Raw genomic sequence first — 24831 nt, 5'->3', positions numbered from 1 at the left:
AAGGCTGTGCCTAGCACATTGTTATTTCCTTGGACAGTTGGGCTCCGAGTCCCCCAGGGGCATCCATGAAGACAGCCACTAAGACCCGCCAAGCACACTGATGAAGTTCTCAGAGGCCAGGATAGATGACATGTGTCTTGCCCGAAGTCACAGGCTGGGCAAGGAGAGCCCATGCACCCTGTTTGGGAGCTCGGGCTCTCGGCCTTGTCACACTGTGCTGAGCCTGAGACTCCAAAGAACAACGACCCCGAGACTGAGGACCTGGGCCAGACAAAACAAAGTGTCCTGACCAATGTTCATGAAGCTTTAATTTGCTCACTTGGTTCTGAGAAGTCACACCTAATGTGACTGTAATGCCCTGTAGAACCCCGACAGAGGTCCCAAGCCCCTGGGGTGCAGCATGCAGGCTTCCCATCACCCAGCTGTTCCCCACGGCTATGCAGTGAACAGGGGCTTCTTTGTTGTGATTTTTCAGGGTCGGGTAGAAAAGGCAATTTTGACAAAAATTTCTCCATGCCCCATGAAGATGAGGTAAAAACAGACCTCTGTGATTGAAGGGGATCTGGGGATGCCTCCAGCCACTTTTACTGCTGCCATCCAGGCAAGGTTCCCCAGTGGCCTGTGGAGCACAGTTTGAAAAGCATGGTGTACAACCACAGGTGTGTATGTGTGTGTGTGTGTGGGGGGGGGGGTGACGGGGAGCTTGTAGGGAGAGCTGTCTCGGACTCACCTTGGGTGAGTCACTCATAGGCCTTGGTTCACCCATTTGTACAGAGTCTGCTGGACAGGGTTCTCTGGCATCTGAGCCCTGCTATGGGGGGTGGGGGAGGTGGGGAGAGTGCAACTCCATAGTTATAAATGCCTAATCCTGAAGGCTCCTGGCTCCCAGCTTCTAACATTCCACTGCTGAGCATTAGAAGTCTGGGACTGCCCGTATCTGGCCTGTGCTGGCGCAGCACACTGGGGCCCAGGCTGTGGAAAGCAGAATTCATTAAGTCAATGTGATGCCCAGGGGCAGTGAGCTCCCTGGAGAGGGCATGCCCCGTTCAGGATAGAGGAGGTGGAGGTGGGGGCTGGGTGGACCTGGATCGGCAGCCACTCAGTGGGCAGAGCTGGGAGAGGGACCCAGGTCTCCTGACTCCTGCTCTATCTTTAGATCTCCATAGCAACCGTCGCCAGGGCACCGAGAGCTGAAGGCTCGGGCTATGTGGCTGCCTGCAGGAGGGAGGGGCATTTGCCTCTGTTCCTCTTCTTTTGTGGGAAAAGGACTCTGAGCTGGCCTCCTGAGCCAGGAAAGAAACTGAGCGTGAGGCTGATCATGGCAGGAAAGACTTGTCACGGATACAGAGATGATTCAGGGCAGTGCCTTGATCTGAGAACATGGTCAGGTCTTAGACTCCAGGCCTTCAGCAAGTCAGGTTCACCCCACAGGAGGCACAGAAGTTCAGGTCCTCCCAGAGCTCTGAGCTTCCCCAAGTCATTTTCTCGGCACTGATGGGCTCCGGGAGGACAAGAGACTCCTCACCCCTTGTCCTATCCAACCCCCACCAGCCTGAGCCTCAGTAGGACTCCGTTTGCTTGGCTCCCTTGGAGCCGTCTTCCCTGACTCCCTGACAACTGCTGGCCTCCCTCCATACAGCAGGACGCAGCAGACAGGAGGGAAGTTCCACGGTGATGACATTTGCCCAAGTCTCTGGGTAAGTCAGCAGCAGGGCCAGGCCTGGACTCCATGTCTTCTGACTCTGCTCTGGGCTCCTCTCTGTACCCCTGACTAAGGCCCAAGGCCAGGGCTAGAAGAGGAAGTAGGAGTCCTCAGTCAGGCCAGCAGACAGCAAACACCTAGCCATGTCCTCATTAAATGCAGGTGAGCCACAGACTAAGGTAAACGGCTTTCTCCGGCAGCAGGCCACCAGTTCAGCAACCAGCTCCTGGCCCAGGCGGCCAAAATGGGTCTTGTCACGGTAGCTCCAGGGAAGCTGTTCTGGGGAGACCTCCTGGGAAGACAGTAGAGAGCAGCGATGACTCCTGGGGGTTCCAGACATTCACCTAGCCAGCTCTTTTCTGCCACTGCAGTGCATGGGAGACACCCTTCACCAAAAGCAGCTCCTACCTCCACGGCCATAACCATGCTGAGTTCTGAGTCTCTGAGCTAAGAGATGAAGTCCTAGGCTATGGAGAGCCATGGTCCTGCCGGCCAGAGGAAGAACACAGCCCTGGGGAGGCCAAGGAGCTCCTAGTGCCCCAGGAGCTTTCAGGCCTCGTAGCCTCACTTCAAGGCATCTGGATGACTTCCGGGTCCCCTAGGGCTGTTAAGGAGCATTCTCTGGTGACCTGGCTCTTCCTACGCTCCCCCAAACACTCTCCCTATCTCGTGGAACCTCAAGGGTAGAGCCAGCAGACCTCACTGGCCCATCTCTCCTTCCCACTTCCCAGTTCTCCCCACGCCCTTGGTTCCACTGGCCCTACTGGAATTGTACACCCCAAGAAGCACCAAGTCTGGTTACTCCTCAGTGAGGCAGAGCCCTTAAACAATGGCAGGTAGGTAGGTGCCACAGCAGGAGCACTAGCAGCACCCAGGGATGGACTTCCCATCAGCAGATCCAGGAAGGGTGGGTAGACATTGGGAAAGGGAGGGGACAAGCACACATGGCAGGGGACAGCAGGAACAAAGGCTAGCACAAGAAAAGCACAGCACTGGGGCTGGTGAGAGGGCTCAGTGGGTAAGAGCACCCGACTGCTCTTCCAAAGGTCCAGAGTTCAAATCCCAGCAACCACATGGTGGCTAACGACCATCCGTAACGAGATCTGGCGCCCTCTTCTGGAGTGTCTGAAGACAGCTACAGTGTACTTACATATAATAAATAAATAAATCTTTAAAAAAAAAAAANAAAGAAAAGCACAGCACAGTTGTACCTGCAAGCTTGCCAGTGACACCAGGACCCAGCATTGAGGAGGGAAGGCCAGGAGATGGAGCTGTCAAGGTCATGAGGCCACTGGGCTTGGGAAGTCCTGAGAACAGTAGGCGCCAGCAAAGGGCTAGGAGCAAGGCAGCGCAGGAGGACGGACAGCTGAGGAAGTGGAGGGAGCGCTGCCAGGCTCAGGCAGGGAAAGGGGCAAGCTGTGCTGAGTGCATGTGGAGGAGTAGAGCTACCATAGTCCCCCTTACTCCTGCTGTCGAGCCAGCTGGCCCATTCCCCTGCCCAACCTTCAGCATCATCAAAGCCGGGCAGGGCCGGAAGTGAACTTTCACATAACTTTCCAGCCCCAGTCCAGGCTCAGGTGCCACCTCTTTCTTGCGGCATTCCTGACCCCACTTGCCCTCCATGCCGGCCAGCATGTATGTGTATTATCCCAATGGACTAAGACAATGGTCTCTGTGCAGGACCAGCTGAGCTGGTACCCAGCTCTCTGTTGCTGTTACCTTGTTACCTCAGGTTCCCCACCTGCAAAAGACAAGACGGCAGTACAAACCTCATGAGACTGTAGTGGGGACTGAAGTGCTCTGAACTCAATCTCTCTCCTTCTCCTTCTCCCTCCCCCCCCCCACACACACACGACAGGATCTCACTATTGTATAGCTTTGGCTAGCCTAGAACTTAAAACTTACTATGTAGACCAGGCTGACCTCAAACTCATAGAGATCTGACTGCTCCGGTCTCTCAAGTGCTGGGATTAAAGGTGTGCGCCATCATGCCAACCCATTTTCTTAATTGGCTACTGATGTGGAAGGGTCTGGCCCAGTGTGGTGGTGCCATCCCTGAGCAGGGAGCCCTGGACTATACAAGGAAGTAAACTGAACAAGCCAGGAAGAAGCATTCCTTCATGGGCTCTGCTTTGCTTCCTGTTTTCAGGTTTGAGCTTCTGCCATGACTTCCATACCAGATGGACCAGACGAAGGCTTGACGCAATCCCGCTCTTTCTCAAGCTGCTTCTGGTCATGGGCTTTATTATCAATAGAAGGCAACTAAGACACAGCAGAACCAGCTGTCCCTGTAGACAGGTGAGTGCCCCTAGGGCAGGGGGGTGGCCCTGGCATCTCTCATGTGGTTGAGGACAGAGGGAAAGAGGGCCAGGCAGCAGCCAGGGCAAGGAGTTTGCTGGGTGCCTGTGCCCTGTTTCCCTTCCTGGACCAGACTTTTGTAGGGCATGTGGCCTTCCCTCGTCCCCTCTGCTTCACACCAGCCTTTTGTTTTATATCCTGCCTTGGGCACTTTCTGCTGTTGTTAATGTTCACCAAACATACCCCCGCCCCATGTGCATTTGAAAGAGCTTTCCATCAGTGGACAGATCTGTAGACTCTGAATCTACAAAGCTCTAGAGGGGACAGCAATCCAGTTTCCTGGCCCCAGCCATTTGGTTGAGGATCATAAGCTTGTCAGAGAGTTTTCAGAATTTTCTCAAAAAGGAAATTGAGGAGGGGGAATCTGCAGTGTATAAAGTTGACCCTCAAGCAAAAGGAAATAGGGAAGGAGCAGCAGGGAACCCAACAGAAGAAGTACAGGAAGCAGTGAGATTAGACCCCCTAGAAAGCAGACAATGGTAATGGAAGGCCTGGTCTGAGCTATGCCATGCTATGGTGAGAGTTGGGGCGATGGGGACACAGAGAGCAGGACATGGGGTGGCTTTGAGCTAGAGAACTTACAGCTCGTTGAGTCTGACAGTAGCTGTTCTGTAGCTGTGTGGAGGAACAGGTGGAGGTGTCAGGGACCTCACTAAGGCACTGCCCAGCCAGTCTCCATGGAGCCCCTGCTTGGGCCCCAGCCTCATGCTGGGCCCTATGGCATATGTGAGCCCACATTCTTAGCCGTGACAGTGTGAACAGGACTGCTGATGCTTTGACTCCACACAAGTGACCCAGGGGATGGGTGGGACACAGCTGAGGGCAGCAGCTACAAGCTCAGGATTGTGAAGCATACAGGCCCAGTCCTGACTTCCCCTTGGCCCAGCACCTCTGTAAGCCTGCTTCCTCCTCTGTATGATGGACTTGGGGAGGCCTACATTCCACACAGAGCAGCTGGGGTTACTAACATAGCACAGGGCATAGAGCCTACAACCAGTCCTCAGGACAGCACAAAGGGAATGCAGCTCGTTAGGGGAGAGGTCCCCAACCTGGGCTCACCTGACTGAGGACAAAGAAGGTTCGCACGTTCCAGAACCTGGCCTGTTCCTGGAAGAAGGTCTTCAGGTAGATGCCCTCGAAGGTCTTGAAGCAGCCGACCAAGGTGACAAAGGTCTCATCATCTTCGTTGTCTGTGATGCTCTGCAGGATAGGCACCATGGGGGCCAGGCCTGTGCCGGCTGCCAGCATGAGGAGCTCGCCATGCTAGAGAGCAGGATGCACAGCACAGTGGATGGCGGGCTCTCACACTACCCCACATGGGTCTTCTCTGGGTTTTGCCTAAGCTGGGTAGCAATGTGTTTCTCAAGTGTCCCACCAGTCTCTGCCATGCCTCTTCCCCTGGTGCATGAAGCCACCTGGATTGTGAACAGCCTGGAAAGCCTCCTAGAGAGCAAAGCCCAACCTGAAGGGGGATTGGCTGCCTTTTAACATTTCTCTACAAGGACTCCGCTGACAGCTGTCAAGGAACTCAACTACCTCCCAAAGCAACTTCCTCTCACACCAAAGCCTTGCCCCTCCTCTGACCCTGGGGAGCTCTACAAAGGTCTTAGGACCCCAGCCTTAGGACTCTGAGCCTCTCTCTCTCTCTCTCTCTCTTTTTTTTTTTTTTTTTCGAGACAGGGTTTCTCTGTATAGCCCTGGCTGTCCTGGAACTCACTTTGTAGATCAGGCTGGCCTCGAACTCAGAAATCCGCCTGCCTCTGCCTCCCAAGTGCTGGGATTAAAGGCGTGTGCCACCACTGCCTGGCCTCTGAGCCTCTCTTAAGTAAATGAAGTAATGAATACATCTTTCTGCCTAGCATGGCACCGTAAGGGAAGTTTCTAATAATACCATCAACCCCTCCTCAGTAAGCCCATTTCCTATTTCCTCTAGGTTCCTTAAAAAACAGGGCAGGCCTTTTCAAACTAACTCTCTCTCTCTCTCTCTCTCTCTCTCTCTCTCTCTCTCTCTCTCTCTCTCATATGTGTGTATGTAACCCTGTCTGTCCTGGTGTGTGTGTATGTATGTGTGTGTGTGTGTGTGTGTGTGTGTGTAACCCTCTCTGCCTGTCTGTCCTGGAACTCAGTCTATAGAGCAGGCTGGCCTCAAACTCAGAGATCTACCTGTCTCTGCCTCTCAAGTTCTGGGATTAAAGGTGTGCGCCACCACCACCCTGCTCTCAAAGTTAGTTTCTTAAAGGTTAATGTCTGACCCACACTGAAAAATCTTCACCTTTTCATTCCTGAGATTAGGCATCTGCATATAAGTATCAACCATGTGATCTGGGCAAACCTTTTTCCTAATCTGAACCTCAGTTTCTTCACTGGTGGAGAACAATGAGAGAATTTTCCTAAAATAGCTCCTAGCTCAGAATTGCCCTGAGGACCAGAAGAGGTAACATAAAGGCCCGGTGTGGAGTCGAGGTTTAATCCATTTCAGTTCTCCCCTTATTAAGCCTGAGATCCTGGGCTGGGTCACCTTGTTCTGCAACAGTGGTCCCTGCAGCCTCCAGGCCTTTGCTCTGTCTCACCCCTCCTTTTCTCTCATTCTTGCTCAGGTTGTGTTCTAGGATGCCTTCCCTGAGTTGGGCTGGGTGGGGGGCTCTTCCTTTCCTGTCCCCTTGTGCCAGTGCCTCCCTCATACACTGGCAAATACTACCAGTCTCCTCCCGGACAGACTTAGTGTCTGCCTATGGCATGAAGGTAGAGACAGGCATTTGTATGTTTGATTTAACATCTGTGTGTAATCAGACAACTACAGAGCAGGACTGCAAAGAGGGTGGGATCCTCAGCCTTCTCAAGGAGCAAAGCAAGCCCTGGCAAAGCTTTGGTGGCCATCTGAATGTGGGAGGCACTATCCTGGCCCTTGCTGCTGGATCTAGGTGAGAAACAAAAGGCTCTGATGTCCCAAGGATGCAGGTTACAGGCACTGGGAGGCTCCCTCATGGGACAAATGGTCAGAAGACCATCTGCTCCGAGCCAGGAAAAGAAACAACATCCACACTATGTTCTTAAAGGCAGGAACACAGAATAGGAGGACACAGTGCAGAGCTGAGCATGGATAGTTCCAGAACGCTGCTGGAGAAGGATAGCATATACACCTATATGTGTAAGATGGGGGTGAATCACTGGCAAGCTGCCAGGAGGGTTGAGTGAGCCCGCACAGGGTGCACTGCAGAGGGCTGGGTGAGACCGCACAGGGTGCACTGCAGAGGGCTGGGCAGTACGTATGGGGGTATATCTCTACTGGGACAGAGTCCAGGGCCTCACAAGTACTAGAAAAGTATTCTATACTAAGCTACACCCCATCCTCACAGGGCTGGTATGATGTTCATATAAGCATTGTGTGTGTGTGTGTGTGTGTGTGTGTGTGTGTGTACACATGCCCATGCGTGGGAGAGGGTTTTTGCAAGTGAGGCTGGTGTCCTGGGGTTCCAGGTGCATTTGGGTTTCTCCCTTTTGTCTGTCTCTGATGATTTTTTTTGTTAGTGAACATGTTTTGCATTTATAATAAGGGGAAATACAATAAAAGCTATTTTTAAATTAAACAAAAAGAACGGCAAGGCAAGCACGATTCATTCTTTTCCGCTTGTTTTGGTTTTGGCTTTGTTTTCCTAATTATAAAGGTAATAGGTGTTTATTCCAGATAATTTGGAAAGCATAATGGAGAAAATGAAAATTGCCCATAATCCCTCCCAAACCTGCTAATATCTCACATATTTCATATTTTTCCTGTGCATTTCAAGTTAGTTTCCCTACTGGGTATATATTGCTTTGTACTTAGCATTTGTCGCTTGCTCTTATAGGATGAGCATAGAGCATCATTAAAAACGTATCTTTAAAATCTAGGAGAATGTCCTATCAAGAACCTGTGACCCAGTGGGACTTAACTGGTCTCTCTGGTGGGCACTCAGCTGCCTCTAGTCTCTTGTTGTTATAAATAAAAATGACGTAACACATGCACAAGAAGCAGCACTTGGGTTTGGCTTGGTTCTGTTTTGTTTTGTTTTGTTTTTCTCTGTAATAGACTTCCAGAAATGGAATTACTGGGTCAAAGGATTCCCAAGAGCCTCGATACACACGACGGGACTTCTCCCCAGGCATTAGGCAGCTGATGAGAAACGACCAGCTCTTTCTGGGAAGGGTAGAGAAAGATGCAAGCATGCTGTGGAGACAAGGCAAGAGCCTTCCATTCTAGCAGTGAGTGTGGGCTGCACGGCGCTTCCTGAGGAGAAGGTGTAATTGGAGCAGCATCTAAGAGTCAGGGGGCATCAGGATCCTGAACTCTAAGTCCTCAAGCCTGAACTGAGGCATGGGCAGCCATCAGCAGTTTTGGAGTGTTTATTAGGGCCGGTCTATCTCCCACCTTGTCTAAGCCTCACACACTCTGGGGGTTGGACTTAAGTGTTGGAAGAACAGCACAGTGACCTGGGGAAGTTCCCCAGGACTGAAGGTGCTGGCACTGACCTTCTTTGGTTCATATGAGAAGCTTCCGAAAGGCCCTCGCCAGAAGGCTGTGTCTCCTGTTCTCCAGGACTCCACATACCGGGACATCAGCCCGGTCTGGTAGCACTTGAGGCAAACACAGGGACAGTCAGTGGACAGGCATGGAATGCTGCACAAACCTCCCTAACTCACGCTTGAAACTCCTTCTGCATGCTCAGCGCCTCCTGGGGGACTCTCACCTTGCTTCCTCTGCACCCCACATGCTGGAGCTATTGTCCACACTGGCATCTAGCCACACAAGGTAGATGATAAGGCTGAGCTGAGACTCCAATGGACCTACCAACCTTCAGAGAGGTCACACATTGAAATGCTTGAGGGGGGCATTCAGGGACTGTAGCCCAACAAAGAACTGGGCAGTGACTAAAGGCAACTAGCATGCAGTATCAGAAGGACAGTGTTCTGTCTACCAAGGGATGCTCCTTCTAAGGGGGAAGCTATTTCTCAGGAGCTAGTCTGTGGCTTGTGAGGCATATCCTGCCAGATCTCAGGAGTCTTCCAAGAGATAGAGGAGATGCACATTTTTATTGAGAACCTTCCCACTTCTGAAATGTCAGCAATAAACTTGTAATTCTGCAATTCTGAGCAGACTAAAGCCAAGTAGATTTGAACACTGGACTCAGTTTTCAGTGTCTGGCTCATTCTAAACCACTTCCTGGTGGGATGACTACTAAGTAGGTGAGCTGTCTACACTGCCTACACTGTCTACACTATCTACACTGTACCTGCACTGTTTTGAGCACCATGCTGGGGTAGCAAGGCACGCAGTTGGGCCTGAAACATCGTGAAGACATCCAGTGCCTAAACCACAAACATTTGGCATTAAATATTCCAATCAATTAATTTATGCCATCAGGCCTCCTCTGAAAGGGCCCAAAGTATAGGTGGGATGTATATACACACCTCAGACATAAACACGGTAGAGACAGCGTTACACTCCGTGAGGAGAAACCATGAGCCCATGGAGTGAAATAAGGCTGGCTTCTTGGAGGTAGAAACTTATATTTGGGCAAAGCTGGATTCCCAGGGTGGGGAGACATGCAAAGACTCTTGGAATTCGAGTCAGCATGGGGAAGGGTTCAAGAGCCCAGGTCTTCTCTTGGGAAGAACAGATGGCCATGGGGTAGACTCAGGGGATGCTGAGACACAAAAATGGAAAGGTGGCTGGGATGGTCCAAAGCTTGAAGGACAGACTAGATTTTGGTGTCAGACCTGCCTTTGAGTGTCCATGACTACTTCCAACACTGTCTGCATGAGGTCCGGGAAGTCCTGGCTCACCTGGGAGATGAGCAGGAGGGAGAGCTTTTACTGGAAACTGTGTGGGGGCACATTTTAAGCTCCAGCAATAGGGACTAGAGAAGTGGTACAGCTGTTAAGAGCACTGGTTCTTCCTCCAGAGGACCTGGGTTCAATTCTGAACACTTACATGGTGGCTCACCACTGTCCATAAACACAAGACAAAACAAAACAATCAAAACCCTAGCTATGGCTGGGCAGTGGTGGCACATGTCTTTAATCCCAGCACTTGGGAGGCAGGAGCAGGCGGATTTCTGAGTTCAAGGCTAGCCTGGTCTACATAGTGAGTTCCAGGACAGTCAGGGCTACACAGAGAAACCCTGTCTTGAAAAACAAAAACAAAAAACCCTAGCTATGGCCATGGCGGTCCTGGTTAGCACCAAAGAAAAGATTCTTCTGCCACAGAGAGCCTGGTTTGGAGCAAATGCTTAAGAAAAACTAAGACAGCTTTTGTCCTACTACCCAAGAGGCCCTTAAGCTTCAGTTTCTTCATTGGTAAAGTGGGGATAATATGGTTTTCTTGAGGTCAGGAGTTGAAATGACAACAATTACAAGCAGTGTAACCAGTGCCTAGCAGGTGCCTGAAAACAGAGCCCTCCTTAGTTTCCTCATGGGAAAGTCAACCCACAAATTCCCAGTGCCTTCCCAATTTGCAAAGACATTTCCAGCTCTTTCCAGCCAGTGGCTTAGGGATAATGAGATACTGCTCTGAAGGAGAAAATCAGCCTTGCAGCTGGGAGGGCTCCAGCTGCTCTGGAGAGCTGTCTCCAGGCTTATCCTCTCAGCAGAAGCGCCCTAGACAAGCAGCACAGGGAAGCAGGCCATTTGGAGAGGATTTGTGGAATCTCCCAGACAAACAGTAGTGTGCAGAAGGGAGCTCGTCCAGGCTTATGTGGGAAGGAATAAACATTCAGGCTCACAAGCAGGCAAGAAAGCAGGAGCCCAAGTCGGCTCCAGGCCTCAGAATCAGGGGCCTGTGTACCCATATCACTCCTTCTCCCACCTTGGGTCCTCTGGGCCTCAGCCTGCTGACCAGTGAACGAGGTAATGACACAGCCTTGTAAGGAGGCTTGGATGTCAAAGCTGTTTTGATGCTCCTTAGGCCTGCATGAGGGAAATGTTCTCACGTGCAGGCATGTCAGACCTGTGGCTTATGGCCACAAGCAGCTAAGGATAGCTATGAAAGTGGTCTGACACAAAATTGAAACTTATTTTAAAGCATTATTAGTATTTTTGTTTGGGGTTTTGTTTGCTAATTCAATTGTTCTAGAGCATGAACTTTGTAGATGACAGCATGGTGTGATGGCAAAAGGCTGGATGTGCCTAGCAGAGCTACAGCAGGTTGGCACACACAGAGGGTCACTTGCTGGAAGTCAAATGTCAGCAGGTCCATAAACAATCTCTTTAGTTTCTTCACGCTAGGCCTCTGTGACTATAACTTATTGTTCAGATCTTGGGTCTCCAGGGCATTCTGTGTCCAACCCATTTCACTCAGCCCTGTCAACTCTTCAGTGACCCAGCTGCCCCACAGGCATCCTCTTCTTCCTCCACCTGGGCTGAACATAGTTCCCAGAAGGCCTGTTTCCTGTCCCCCTTTCCGAAGTCTGGCTATCAGTGCTCTCGGTCTGGAATGCCATTTGTTCCTTACCACCATCTCTTCACACTCCTCCTTCAAGGACAACCTCCCAGAGAGGATGTCAGGGTAGTTCTGTCTGTAGGGTCTTCATGCCCAGTTTCTCTGCATCCTGCCCCCTTCTGTGCCAGGACAAAAGCCTTTCCCATTTCATGCCTCTTCTGCTGTGCTGTCCCAGCGCTCAGAACCTTCTCCCCATACTTCTCTTGTTACTCAGTCCTCAAACACTCATCTACCAGGAAGCTGGGCCTGGGTTCCTTGTTTATAGCTCCCTGTGTTGGGCTGGGTCCCTACTCTCATGACTAATATCACTGTATTGATCTGATCATTTGTCCTGGGTCCTCCGGGTCAGGCTAGACCCTTGTGACAGCACACACAGGTACAAGGACTTCCTCCTTACTTCTCAGCTCAGTACTCTCCTTCCACGAGCACATATAAGGTGATAGGTATGGGATTTCCTAAACTCTCCCACTAACATGCCCTCTGGGCACAGCAGCATCCTCCTTAGAAAAGGAGGAGGAGAGCCCCTCATAAACGATTGTTCCTTCAAGCAAGCCCATTCTCATGCCAGCCAATAGATGGGGAGCCCTCCACCCCAAGCAAGCTAGAGAGGGAGATACTAGTCCATAGCATCTTACAGAATCTTCAATAAGAATTGGCTCACCAGGCTGGAGAGATGGCTCAGAGGTTAAGAGCATTGACTGCTCTTCCAAAGGTCCTGAGTTCAATTCCCAGCAACCCCATGGTGGCTCGCAACTATCTGTAATGGGATCTGATGCCCTCTTCTGGTGTGTCTGAAGATGGCTACAATGTATTCATATACATAAAATAAATAAATCTTTTTTTAAAAAAAGAATGGACTCACCTTGATTAAAATGTCAAAGTATCCTTCTGCAGTGACAGGGCTGATGGGAGTGTAGGCTCTCTGAATCTCTAAGCCGTCTACTACACCTCTGGAAAGTACAAGTGCACAGGAAGTCAGGTAGTCAGCCATTTAACAATGATACCTCCCCTGCCAGGCTAATGGACTTGAAGGGCAGATTCCCATCATTCCCAGAATGACACTGTCCTCAGCAAGGGACAGGTAAGGAACAGCAGAGGAAGAACAGTGAGCTCCCACTGCCCATGCTAGCTACCTGTGAGACCGTGCACATTACAATCTCTCAGCAGCACCTCATGTAACGGACGGGTAGCCTGTGAGACCGTGCACATTACAATCTCTCAGCAGCACCTCATGTAACTTACGGGTAGCCATTTAGGTCCTTGTTGTGTGACTTCACAGGACACAGACCAAATAGGACATCAGAAAGTACACTGATGCTGTGAGCAGTGTGTGGGGCATTACTGTGGTTTCCCTCTCCACTACAAACAACACAGATAAAAGCAGCTGCTAACAGCTTATGGAGCATTACAGGAGACCAGCAAGCATGAGAACGAACGGAAGAGTTCTCCACGGGCCTGAGGCCAAAGCCCTGCCAACATACTGATTTGTTTTTTTACAATGTGACCAACACTGGGGTCAGGAGAGCAATCTTGAGTCCTGATGACAGCTATGAGGTATGAACACCTACTGTGTGCGTATCAGGCATATTACATATACAATTTCACTTGACATAACAACCCAGGGCTACAGAAATAGCTCAGAGCTTAAGAGCACACATAGCTCTTGCAGAGGACCTTAGATTGGTTCTCAGCACCCATACTGGGTGGCTCACAACTGCTTGTAATTCTAGTTTCAGGGAATCTGACACCTTTTGACCTCCAAAAACAGTGCACACACAGTGCACATACATACCCTCAACACACATGCATACACACAGTGCACATACATACCCTCAACACACATGTATACACATACAAATAAAAAGTAAAACAAAACAAAACAAAACAAAAACCATCTTGTTGTAAATGCAGACTGCAGTGTGTAGACAAGGAAAGCCCTTGCATAGCCGGCATCTGGCCCATGGCTCCAAATCCAAGTTTATTTCTGCTCCCAAAGTATCTCAGACAGTTTCTCATGGTGGGACACCCTGTAGTCCCAGCACTTGGGAGGCTGAGGCAGAAAAACACGAGTTTGAAGCTGGCCTGAAGTAAATAATGACCGTGTAAAAACAAACAAACCACGATAAAAGACAAACTCAAAACCCCACACCCAAACAATAACAACAAAAATCCTGACAGCTTCCCAGGCACACTGAGAACTCTTCTCTCTGGCTTTATTGTGAGTACAACGGTCTGCTCTGGTGTCTACGAAGACTGAAAGGCCCTGTCCACATGCATCGCATGCAGGGGCACTAGACAGAATGTAGGAAATGCTTATGAAGTCCAAGCAGAAACCAAGAGTGGAGCAAACGTGACTCAGAAGCAGAGAGCATGACACCGCTTACTGAAGCAGGTAAAGCCTGCTGTGTCTCAGAGGGCGTGAGCACGCTCATCTGTGAACTCAGAAGTCCGCTGGAGTCAGGTACCGAAGCAATGAGGAGCACCAGAATCTGTCTTACTGAGTGACATGGTCACGTGTATCAGGAATGTCACTGGGTGGTAGAGAGGATGGTGGGGAGTCAGCCTACAGGCGGGGCGTCCTGGTCACTCCAATTTATGGGTGGAGAGCTGCAGAGCATTATAACCTGCATGTGGCTGCTCCTGACAGCTGGAATGGCGAACTTCAAGGATTGCCAGCCAGGCCACAGGCCAGAGCACCTGAAAGTAAGCGGTCAGCCTGACCAGCAGTAAGCTCTTTCCAGTCCCCTCCTGCCTCGTCTTCAGGCCACGCCTTGTGGGTTTTGTGTTTTGTTGGTTGGTTTCTTCTTGCCAACCCCATAAGCTCCAGGTTTCTTAGGGTTCAGCCCTATGCCCATTTTCCTTCCCACATATGACTATGCTCCTGAATGCTGTCTGGGTGTGTGGTATCGTTCAGATCCATGTCTGCAGTACTTATCTCTCTGGAGAGTCTCACATATACACCCCTGCCTGCCTGAAAGATGCTCTCCCAGGACAGGTGGGGATGCTCATGCTGGGGACGCACGGGTCAGAAGGAAGCGCAGAGGAAAGGACACTAGTGTACTTCAGCAGCCAGGCTGTCTAGGCTGCAATCTGGATCCCGTGTCTTGGTGGCTGTGTGAGACTGGGAAACTTTTCTGTTTGCTTGCATGTTTCCTTTTATTATATCATTTCTGTTTTTGAGATAAGATATAGAGCCCAGAAGAGCCTCAAACTTGAGATATAGCCAAGGCTGACCCTAAACTTCTTTGTTTTTTGTTTTTAAAAAGATTTATTTATTTTATGTGAGTACACTGTCGTTGTCTTCAGACACACCAGAAGAGGGCATCAGATCCCATTACAGATGGTCGTAAACCACCATGTGGTTGCTGGAGTTGAACTCAGGACCTCTGGAAGAGCAGTCAGTGTGCTTAACCGCTGAGCCATCTCTGCAGCCTGACCCTAAACTTCTAATTCTCTTGCCTCTACCTTTTATATGTTCAGGTTCTTTACTCTTAGTGTCCTTTCTATCATCAGATGCTAATTACAATGGCTCCAGAGACAGACTGCTTGCTTTCAAATCCTGATCCAATATTTCCTGTATTAGCAAGTTCCTGAAACTCTCTAACTTTAGCGTCCTCTGGGGATTTTGTGAAGGTTAAATGAGTTCATGAATGTGAATAGACAGAACTATGCCTTGGCTAGTAAGTGCTGTCAAAGTGCTGGTGTCATTATATATCACAAAAAACATTACTGAGCTCCACACCAAGGGCCCTGAATCTTATGCTGCTGTGTCCACCTGAAGCAGGCAAACAAGGGCTTAAGAAAGGCCAAGTAAGCCCCCAGCTACTCAGCTGGTCAATGGCAAAGCAGGGCGGCAGACACAGGTCCTCCCACTACCTGCATGTACCTTAGGATGAGGTGCTGTCCAGGATGCAGGCCAAGCCGACTGTTCCCGGGTAGTGTAAACCGGACAAGATAGGTGTCCTTGGTGACCTTCTCCATGGTGCTGATGTGGAAGGCCAGGAAAGTCTCTGGACTCAGCTTGGCAGAACAGCCCTATAACAGGAAAAGATTTGACCTCAAGAGGTCAGACCCAAGGAACACACTCCTTGCTCCTTTCCCTGATTCGATGAGAGTCATCTCCTGATATGACAGAGAGTTGGCCCTGGCTTCCTCTTTTTTTTTTTTTTTTTTTTTTTTTTTTTTTTTGTTTCTCTGTGTAGACCTGGCTGGCCTTGAACTCAGAAATCCGCCTGCCTCTGCCTCCCAAGTGCTGGGATTAAAGGCATGCGCCACCACATCCGGCCCTGGCTTCCTCTTGATCTACAGCATACATAGTACATGGAGTTTATCTTCTTGTAAGCTTTCTGTAGCTCCCCACAACTGCAGGACCAAGCCCAGGCTCCTTAGCCTACATTCGAGGGTGCAGCAGACAACTACAAGCTTCATTTTATTTGCCACAGACCAGACCTTAGACTTTCATTCCCCCTCCCAAAGCCACCTGTCACTGCACACCTACCTCAACGTCTTTATTGTTCATAGTGTATTCCCTGTACAAAACACCTGCTCATCCTTCAGATCTAGTCAGTTCCAGATCTAGAGAGTTGAAAAACGGAGGGAGCCTTAGAGACGATCCAGTCTAACATCCTTGTATCACATATGGGGAGGCTGAGGCCTGAAAAGTCTCAGGTTTTGGATTTCAGGAGGAATGCTGGGGTAGACTGTCCTTCTGAGAACAGAGTTATTAACAGCAGAGACAGATATTATGGCGGGAGTTCCAAAGAAGGCTCAAGCTCATGAAGCTAAGTGGGGGTTCCTCTTACAGGCTTCAGAGAGAAAAGGGAGGTCCCGGGTCTTATAGCTGATGAGTAGGCCATGATACACAGTGGCAGTTGAGTTGTCTGATTCCCAGGAGGCAGGAGAAGGGAGAAAGGTCTATCCCTTCAGTTAACCTGCGTCCATAATATGTAGCCCTGATTAGGATACTCAATAAACTCCCTTTGGGGATGTGAGAATTACAGTCACAGACAGTCACAGTATGGAGCCTGCCTGACATCTGACAGACATCACAGAAGCTGTGAGGGTAGACAGAGAAAGGCTGCAGCAGGTGAGCATGGCCTGAGAAGTCCCTAGTCCAGATCTAACAGTCAACCATGAGCAGGGACTCAAATTCATGCTCATTGCCCCTAACATCCCAAGCCCTCCCTGTGTCTTCTGTGGGAAGCCTTCTCTGAATACCACGGCTACCACCCAGCTTTCCTGCTTGCCTGTTGTCCCCTCACCAACTGCCTCTGAGACAGGGTCTCATGTAGCTCAGACTGACCTCACTCCTAGTTGGCCAAGGTTGGCTTTGAATCTTTGATTCTCCAGCTTCTAGCTTCTAAGTGCTGGGATTAAAAGAATATGCCACCACACCCAGTTTTGTATATGCATTTCCAAAGTGTAAATTACTAGGGAAATTAGTAAATTATTATTACTTCATTACAATTTAAAAGATAAAATTATTAGATTGAAATATGCTGTTTTGGCCAGGTGGCGGTGGCGGTGGTGCACACCTTTAACCCCAGCACTCAGAAGGCAGAGGCCAGCCTACAGAGGGGAGTTCCAAAATAGCCGGGGCTATACAGAGAAATCCTATTTTGAAAATCCAAAGAGAAAAAAAAAAGAGCTGTTTTGTAAGACTTACCAAATTTTGTAATACCGCGTAATTTTCTGTTACCACGGGTGATTACAGAGCCACTACATACTGAACAGAACTACTGTGAAATGAACGAAGGCGTAGAAAGGGAAGAGAAAGCCATTAGGCTCCAGAGTAACAGCAACACGCCCTATTTACCTGTCTGTATCGTACCAAGTTAGTGTGGTCTTTTGAGGGCAAGGACTATGCCTTGCTCACTCACAAATCCTCAGTGGCTTATAGGGCCTGGGGTATAATAGGTAGTCAATGGATATCTGTTGAGTGAAATAATCATTAGGTTTGGCGTTAAACATTACAAATAACTTGGTCCATTTTATAGATGGCAAAATAAAGGCACAAGGTTAAGGGACTTAGACTATATCCACATAGCTAATAGGCTGATTTCAGGTCCTTGGATAAGGACTTTGTTCTCTCCACTGACTAGTCAAGGAAGGCTTCCCATAGCAGGGGCACTGGGCAGGGTGGGGCAGGGCCAGATAGATATGGCCACTCTGGACTCCTCACCTGGCTCTCAGGTGGTTGCTTCCCACTCAGCAGGCTCCTGTCATTTCTGGCTCGGGCTGTTTCCCATCTTTCGAGGTCTCGGTAATAGAGGTCAAACACACAGGGTGAGCAGCCACTGCCGCAGCACTGGGAGGGCAAGGGCTCCACAGGCTTCAACCGCAGCCAAGCCTCAGCATCCTCCTCCTCCGACTCAGCCATTGTCAGTGGGGCTTGGGCAATACGGGGTGGGAGGGCACAAGTGAATAAGCCAGGCCCTTCTTTGCTGTCCACCTGGGAGAAAGAAGACGTGGGGGTTATACTCTGTTCTCTCTCTCACACTCTCCCCAAGGCCCACCAGGCTATAGGGACAGGGATGGCTTAACCAGAGGATCTGCTGTCATTTGGGGCATGCTTACTACTTATAACTATTGGGGTTTTGTGTGTGTATAAATCTAAGCAGAGGCGGGGAATTTGGATTCAGAAGACCGTTCCTACTGTGCAGGAAGCTCTTTGACTTCGGTGTGTTTCTGAGGCTGGGCCACCAGTGAGAATGAAGTTGGTGTCTCACTCTTTCTGTATTCTGCCAAACACCTGGCATACGGGAAGCTCCCACTGCCTGGTGAGTGTTCGTTCCCTCTATAGTCTGGGAGCTGGGTACAGGATTTGGTGTTGTAAGACAGAAGGCACAGGACACGTTCCCTGTCCTTAAGACCTAGCACGGTGTTACATTCATCCAGTCACTCCATCTGTACTGTGCATCAGATACCTGAGTGAATGGTGCCTCTCTTTATGGCAATTACTCTTAGCGTTTGGGAAGGTGGTATACTAAAGTAAGACAAATGAAAATGCTTTAACTGTAAACTGCTGTGTAGTCTGAGCGTTAGTCATATTGTCCTCTGCCTCTTTTGCATTCATGGGGTTTAAACAGTCTTATTGTCTCAGTCGTTTTGGAAACTGGTAGACAAGGGGGCCACTTCATGCACAATTTTAAAGACGAAGTTCCTTCCCATCTGGGAGGCACGATCCCTGTTGCAGCCTCGCTCTGGATGCTTATCCCTACTCTTCAGGTCTTGGCTGAAAGGTCATCTCCTCTCAGAGACCTTCTCCAGTGTTCCCCTTGTCATTACCAAGCACCTTATTTGTTCTACTATGTATTCATTTGTTAACCTAAAGTGTGCGTCACGCAACTGCTCTAGAAGCCAGGGAGAGTTCACGGGCCAGTCACTAAACAATGCAACTCTGACAGTGGTCAAACAAGAGAAAAGACCTAAGGGCAGGGACAGGAAGCATGTGTGTGTTGCCACCGTTCATGTCGTGCACTCATGAACTCACTCGGTGGTCCCTCAACCTATGCCCACCCGATGCTTACTTAGCACAGCCCTCACCCTGACCCCCGCAGCGAGCCTGCCAGAAGCCAGTGCGCAGAGAATCCAGGCACTGGCCCCGCCTCGGGGAATCGGAAATCTTCGCAGCAGCAGAGCAAAAGTAACTCGCGTTCGGCGCCGGGCGAGCCGCAGTGCCAGCAGTCGGCCGCCAAGTTGGCGTAGAAAGAGGTTCCCGGGCCACTCGCAGGCTCTGGGAAGCCGCAGCCAAGAAAGTGTGGGCAATGCTGAGAAGGGCGGAAAGGAATGCAGTTCCAGAACTCACAAGACGTCGGACCCGCTAAGACATTTTAACTCCTAATTTTACAGCGAGGAGACCAGGCCCTCTCACGTTCTAAATGCCTAAGGGTCAAAGACGTGCAAAGTACAGATCTGAGGTCCCTACGCTCCTTCGCGCCAGCCGCGAGCACCATCACCGCGCTCACCCACCTACCAGCAAGTTTCTTCACTTGTGGCACTTCAGAAACCCCAAGCAAAGAGCACCTTCCAGGTTCCACCAATAAGGATGGGAACTGCCCGGGGGGCGGGGACAAAGCAAGCATATTCTAATTGTGATTGGGTGAAGTGTCTGTCATTCGCAAAGCTCGTTATTATGCTCCGCCCCTTTGGCTCCCAGCAGTCCCTGCACGGGCAAAGATGGCGGCGTCCAGGTAGAGGTTTTGTAGAGACTGAGTCGGTATGGCCTTGGCGTCCGGGCCCGCTCTGCGGGTACTCGCTGGCTCTGGGAGGCTCGGCCTCGGGGGCTACGGGACCCCGAAACGCGGGGCGTATGAGTGGGGCGTGCGCTCCACGCGGAAGCCCGAGCCTCGCCCCCTGGACAGGGTGTACGAGATCCCCGGTCTGGAGCCCATTACCTACGAGGGCAAGAAGCACTTCGTCCCGTGGCTGGCGAGGCCGATCTTCCCGCCGTGGGAGCGCGGCTGGAATGACCCACGCTTCCACCGTGCGGCCCCCATCCACGAGCAGCCTCTGTACAAGGAAGAACCCTGCTACATCTTCCACCAGCGTTGCCGACTCCTGGAGGGTGAGGTCTCAGGACAAACGCGAGGAGACCCTGTTCCCGGCTCAGCAGTGACCCAGAACCTGGGGAAGTTTCTTCCTCTGGAAGTAGAATAGAGTAACACCCGGCTTCCAAGAGTTGTCAGCTCAAGGTGTTTGTGAAAGGGAGCAATGGAGAATGTGTGCAGAGAGGAGGGGATTTGTCTCCATGCGTGGAGAGGTGATAATGAAGCAGGTCTACAACGCTCCTTTCCTGGGAGTGTCTTTTGTTAAAATAGGTCTGGGATATGTTTTCAAAGAAGGGATTTGCACCCAAAAGTCTACCCACTTAATAACAGGTCAGGTTGTCTTGAGCCTTTTCCTGAATTAGAGGCCAGCCTAATCTACAGAGTGAATGAGTTCGAAGACAGCCAGGGCTACACAGAGAAACCCTGTGGGGAGGCGGGGAAGATACATCAATGTCTCAAAATCATTCTGTTTCTTGAGAGGAGTGTCAGGACCTGTTTTCCAGAGTGGAACCCTCTCAGAGGATCAGGATGAGGATAGGGAAGATCCTAAAACCAAAAACAACTGAAGTCTGTAGGAGCAGAGGTCCCAAAAGATAACTAGGAAATACAAAGACCTAACAAGGTTTGGAGCCAAATTAAGAGAATCAGTCATAAGTTTGGAAAAGTCGATAGCCATAGGCCAGCCTCCTAAAAGGCCCACTTCTGTGCCTGCAAGCTGATATTTCTAGCCATTAACCATTTTCAGTGAACTCAGGATGTGCTGTGAAGGATCTCACAGACCCGACCCCTTTGAGTTACCCTGACAACGAATGCCTAGTGGATGGATGTGTTTCAGAAGTTAGGATTGCACCCGGAGGTGGTGGTGCACGCCTTTAATACCAGCCCTCAGGAGGCAGAAGCAGGAAGATCTCTGAGTTCAAGCCAGCTTGGTCTACTGAATGAGTTCCAGGATAGCCAGGGTTATACAGAGAAACCCTGTCTTAGAAAAAAAGATCAGAAGTTAAGATTGCATTCATTGAACCAGTCTGAAAATGTATTTTCTATCCTACACTTTCTCAATGTATAAGAGAGGTCTTATAAAATCACAATAAACCCTTGTGAGATACGGCCCTGAGAAGCAGATTGGGGTTATAGAGAGATTGTGGACTTTATGGTAGACAGTCTCAGGTTCTCCTCTTACCTGTATTACCTTAAAGATAGGCAACTTGAAGCAAACTCAGTCTGTCATGTCAGAATCCCATCTAACTTATAGGTAAGTTCATGGCACAGGAGGTGACATTCAGTAAATGGCAGCTCTAAATACTTTATATTTTGTTAGGTGCTAGAGAGCCATAAAACATGGCTTGAGATTGCTAGCAGAAAACATCACAGAGCTGGGATTTTATTTGAAGGGCTGGTATCCACTGAACTAGTCTCACAGCTTTGATTTCTCTGTGGGGAGTCAGCAGGGAACTCAGCTGTCTTGAGCGTGGTTTGAACTCCTTCTGTTTTTAAGCACTCATTCCTGTAGTCTGCTCTTACCACCTGGAAGTTTCGGTTGTCAGATATCTCAAGAACAAAACCAGCGTCTCTTGAGGCAGCCTCTTCTCTGGTGCTCCCTGACGGGCATGAACATCTCTTCCTGAGCCCTCCCCTCTCCCCTCTCTCTCTCAGATCTCTCTCTTCTTTTGGTTGTCCCACAGGTATGAAGCAGGCTCTCTGGCTTACTAAGACCAAGTTAATCGAAGGCCTCCCCAAGAAAGTGCTTAGTCTTGTTGATGATCCAGCTAATCACATAGAGAACCAAGAACAGCGTGTTTTGGATATCATCTCCCATGCCCGGCTTTGGCACTCCACTGAGGACATCCCCAAGAGAGAGACTTACTGGTAAGTTTCCTCCAGATGAGATAACTGAGGAGTGTTGGGAGTTTTATGTTGCTTTAAGTCTCCAAATATCTCTTCTTTCCTCCAAGCCCACTCATTGTGGACAGCCTCATACAGCTGTGTAAGTCCCAGATCCTCAAGCACCCTTCTCTAGCCAGGCGGACCTCTGCCCAAAACTGCACCTTAGCCACCACCTGGAATCGCGGTAGGTCATCCTATATACCAGAAGGCCTTGCTGGGCTTTTTGTTGTTGTTGCTTTTTCATTTGTGTGTCTTAATCTCTCTTACTGTCGGGCCCCCCCACCAGATCCCATCCCTCTCATCCTGCCACACACTCTTTGGGTTCAGAAATGCCCTTCCTTCAGAAACGCCCTTCACTGCATAGCACAGGCCGGCCTCAGGCTTGTGATCCTCCAGTCTGCACCACCAGGCCCAACTTTCTCGTTTCTGTTTTTACCTGCTTCTAAGACTTCATTCCACCAGTGATGGCTGACTGTGTCTGTTGAGTCCCCAGAGCATGCTTAGGAGTGTGTAAATGCCACAGCCAGGGACATGGTGGAGCACACTGGTCTCTCCCTCACCAAGTCTATAGCTTTGCTTCCCTTTCCTACTCCTGCACCCTCCAGGGCCACCTGTGAGCAGAGCAAATCACCCAACACTGTCACTTGTCATGGAACACCAGGCCCTCTGTGCTGTGGCCTCCGCCTAGCCCTAGCTGTGTCACCTGTTCTGCCAGCCCCCTCCCCAGATCACTAAGTTTGTCCCATAGAGCTTTTTGGTATCTAGCTTTCCTATCTGCACATGCTGTGTGCTTGGCAGTGCCTGCTGGTGTTTCAGACAGAGGTGTCAGTCCAGGAGTCTGGCTGATAGAATTAGGGAGCAGGGGACCCCGCAGTGGAATATGTGGGACTTGGGATATCAGTTTGATCGGTTTTCTCATCTCCCCCTCTGCATATGGACTTCTGGCAAGCAGTCAGCCTGGCAGAGGTAATGGCACCGCTAAGGAAATTAGTGCACCTCATTAATGGAGAGTACTTGTTGGCCCATTGTCAAGTATTACCTCTAATTAAACTGCCCCATTTTGCGCTGTCACTGGAGGAGAGATGTGGAGGGAATTGAATTAGAAACCACACTACAGTGATCTGTGGGGAAAATCTAAAACCCAAGGTTAGGAGAGGTCCAGGCATTTGTGTAAGGAAACAGGAAATGCCTTAGGAAACTAATCTTGAGGTGCAATTACTGCAGAATTTATCTGTCTGCAGATGTAACACTCATTTTTTTTACATATCTTGGGAGACTGCATGCTAATTAAATGACATGCCATCGACCAAACCAATTTCTAATCTTACAACAGCCCTAATCTATCCCCTTCACACTGAGCTTTGACTCTTTCTGAAACCCAGGCACCTGCAGAGGGCAGTGCCACTCAGAGCCACTCGGGGTGCTGACAACAGTCTCTCCAAACACATTTCGTCTGGTAGTGGCATGTGGCTTCCCCATGGGAACAGTATAGGTGACATTTCCACATATTCATATATCCACAATTCAGTGATTAGTTAGCTGTGTGTGTTTCCTCTGACCACCTGCAGAATACATGTTAATCCAACTTCCCCCAGGCTCTGTGATCTGCCTGGCTTTTCTCACTCCGTTGTTAAGAAGAATTTGGATCTTTGCCTGGGTTTGAAGAATCTCCTCTGCTCCTGCTCACGGCATGTCTCTTTCTCTGCCTCTTGCTCTCCTGTGGCATGTTCGGCTCACCCTGGTTTGTGCCTCCATGCTCTTGCATGCTAGTCTTCATTTTCAGTGCCTGGCAGGCTCCTGCCCTCAGCTTTCTCACCAGAAACAGTGAGGCGTTTGGCAGTGTCTGAAGCCAGCTTTGATCATGGACCCAGATGGCATGAGTGAGGATGGAGGTGAACTTTCTAGTGGCCAGAGGCCAGGCTGCTGCTGAACACGTACATGCACAGTCCAGCCCGGTGATGGAGAGTGAGCTGATCCCAGGAGGAGAGGCCTACCTGCTTCTTCAGATACCCTTGGCGGTTGTTTTGTAGCACTGTCACTGTGCAGCCTGACTGGCCTTGAACTCGCTGAGATCTGCTTGCCTCTGCCTCCTCGGTGCTTCAACTGCCCAGGTTTAAGGAGTTGCTTCCTTCAGGAGGCGCTCTGGGCTTCGCAGAGGGCTGTGTCTGAATATGGCTTGTGCTTCCCATAGCAACACTTGCTGCCTAAAGGGCTCCTCGAGAGCAAAGGGTAATTCTGGCTTATTTTTGGGTCCTTGGCTTGGAGTTGATGGGAGATGAAGGATGCCCAGGAGTCAGGAGCCTTGAGATTTATCAGAAGAGCACCCCAAGAAAAGAATATGATCGTTCCTCATCTCTTGGGGGCTCAGAATTATGGTCCCAATGCCATGTGTGTGTTCTGTGACCAGAACAGACTGGACTCAAGGTTTGTGGGTAGTGAAGGCTTCTTACTCTGAGAGCTGTAAAAAGACCCAGTTAGACTAATCTTTCTTTCCCTATTTTAGAGTCTCTTCTCCTTCAGGTCCGAGGCACTAGTAGTACCATACTGAGTGCCAAGGATCCCCTGCCCGTCATTGCCTCCAGGGAGGAGGTTGAAGCTACCAGAAGTCATGTTCTTGAAACCTTCTATCCCATATCTCCTACCATCGATCTTCAAGAATGCCATGTTTATGAAGTGAGAGATGACACAGGTATGGAGCACAGCTTTGGATTTTAGGCAGCATGGAGAAAGGGATATGGTATTATTCCTTCTTTTTTTTTTTTTTTTTTTAGAGAAAAATAAACTAACAGCCCTGGGGGTTGATACTACAAATGCATTACCTTCTAGAATCTGTGTGGCAGCCTGTGCTTCCTCTTTTTTTTTTT

At 49.9% G+C, this 24831-nt stretch overlaps 2 protein-coding genes across 7 annotated transcripts in view; one reads left to right on the top strand and one right to left on the bottom strand.

The window, feature by feature from the left end:
* Window positions 1-254: 254 nt before the first annotated feature.
* Window positions 255-19569, bottom strand: LOC110292809 (NADH-cytochrome b5 reductase-like). Of its 6 annotated transcripts, XM_021160392.1 has the most exons (9): window positions 19510-19563; window positions 17716-17924; window positions 17350-17465; window positions 16033-16465; window positions 15421-15569; window positions 12397-12484; window positions 8567-8671; window positions 5120-5323; window positions 255-1994 (listed from the first exon to the last, which is right to left on the bottom strand). In XM_021160392.1, the coding sequence occupies exons 4-9, from the start codon at window positions 16051-16053 to the stop codon at window positions 1791-1793; spliced, it is 771 nt and encodes a 256-aa protein (XP_021016051.1). In that variant the 5' UTR covers window positions 16054-16465; window positions 17350-17465; window positions 17716-17924; window positions 19510-19563; the 3' UTR covers window positions 255-1790. The 6 variants fall into 6 exon arrangements, with proteins under 6 accessions (XP_021016051.1, XP_021016047.1, XP_021016049.1 ...); XM_021160388.1 differs by lacking the exons at window positions 16033-16465; window positions 17350-17465 and having other exon boundaries at window positions 17716-17985; window positions 19510-19569; XM_021160390.1 differs by lacking the exons at window positions 16033-16465; window positions 17350-17465 and having other exon boundaries at window positions 19506-19563.
* Window positions 19570-19683: 114 nt separating this feature from the next.
* Mrpl37 (mitochondrial ribosomal protein L37) overlaps window positions 19684-24831 on the top strand; it is a 12340-nt gene continuing 7192 nt past the window's right edge. The window contains exons 1-4 of the mRNA XM_021161127.1: window positions 19684-20100; window positions 21766-21949; window positions 22036-22151; window positions 24471-24656. Coding sequence (XP_021016786.1) covers window positions 19755-20100; window positions 21766-21949; window positions 22036-22151; window positions 24471-24656 — 832 coding nt within the window. The 5' untranslated portion in view covers window positions 19684-19754. The remainder of the gene's footprint in view (window positions 20101-21765; window positions 21950-22035; window positions 22152-24470; window positions 24657-24831) is intronic.

Source organism: Mus caroli, chromosome 4, assembly GCF_900094665.2.
Source record: "Mus caroli chromosome 4, CAROLI_EIJ_v1.1, whole genome shotgun sequence".
NCBI classification, from domain to species: Eukaryota; Metazoa; Chordata; class Mammalia; order Rodentia; family Muridae; genus Mus; species Mus caroli.
Note: the sequence above shows the minus strand (reverse complement) of the source record. Positions and strands in the feature narration are given on the sequence as shown.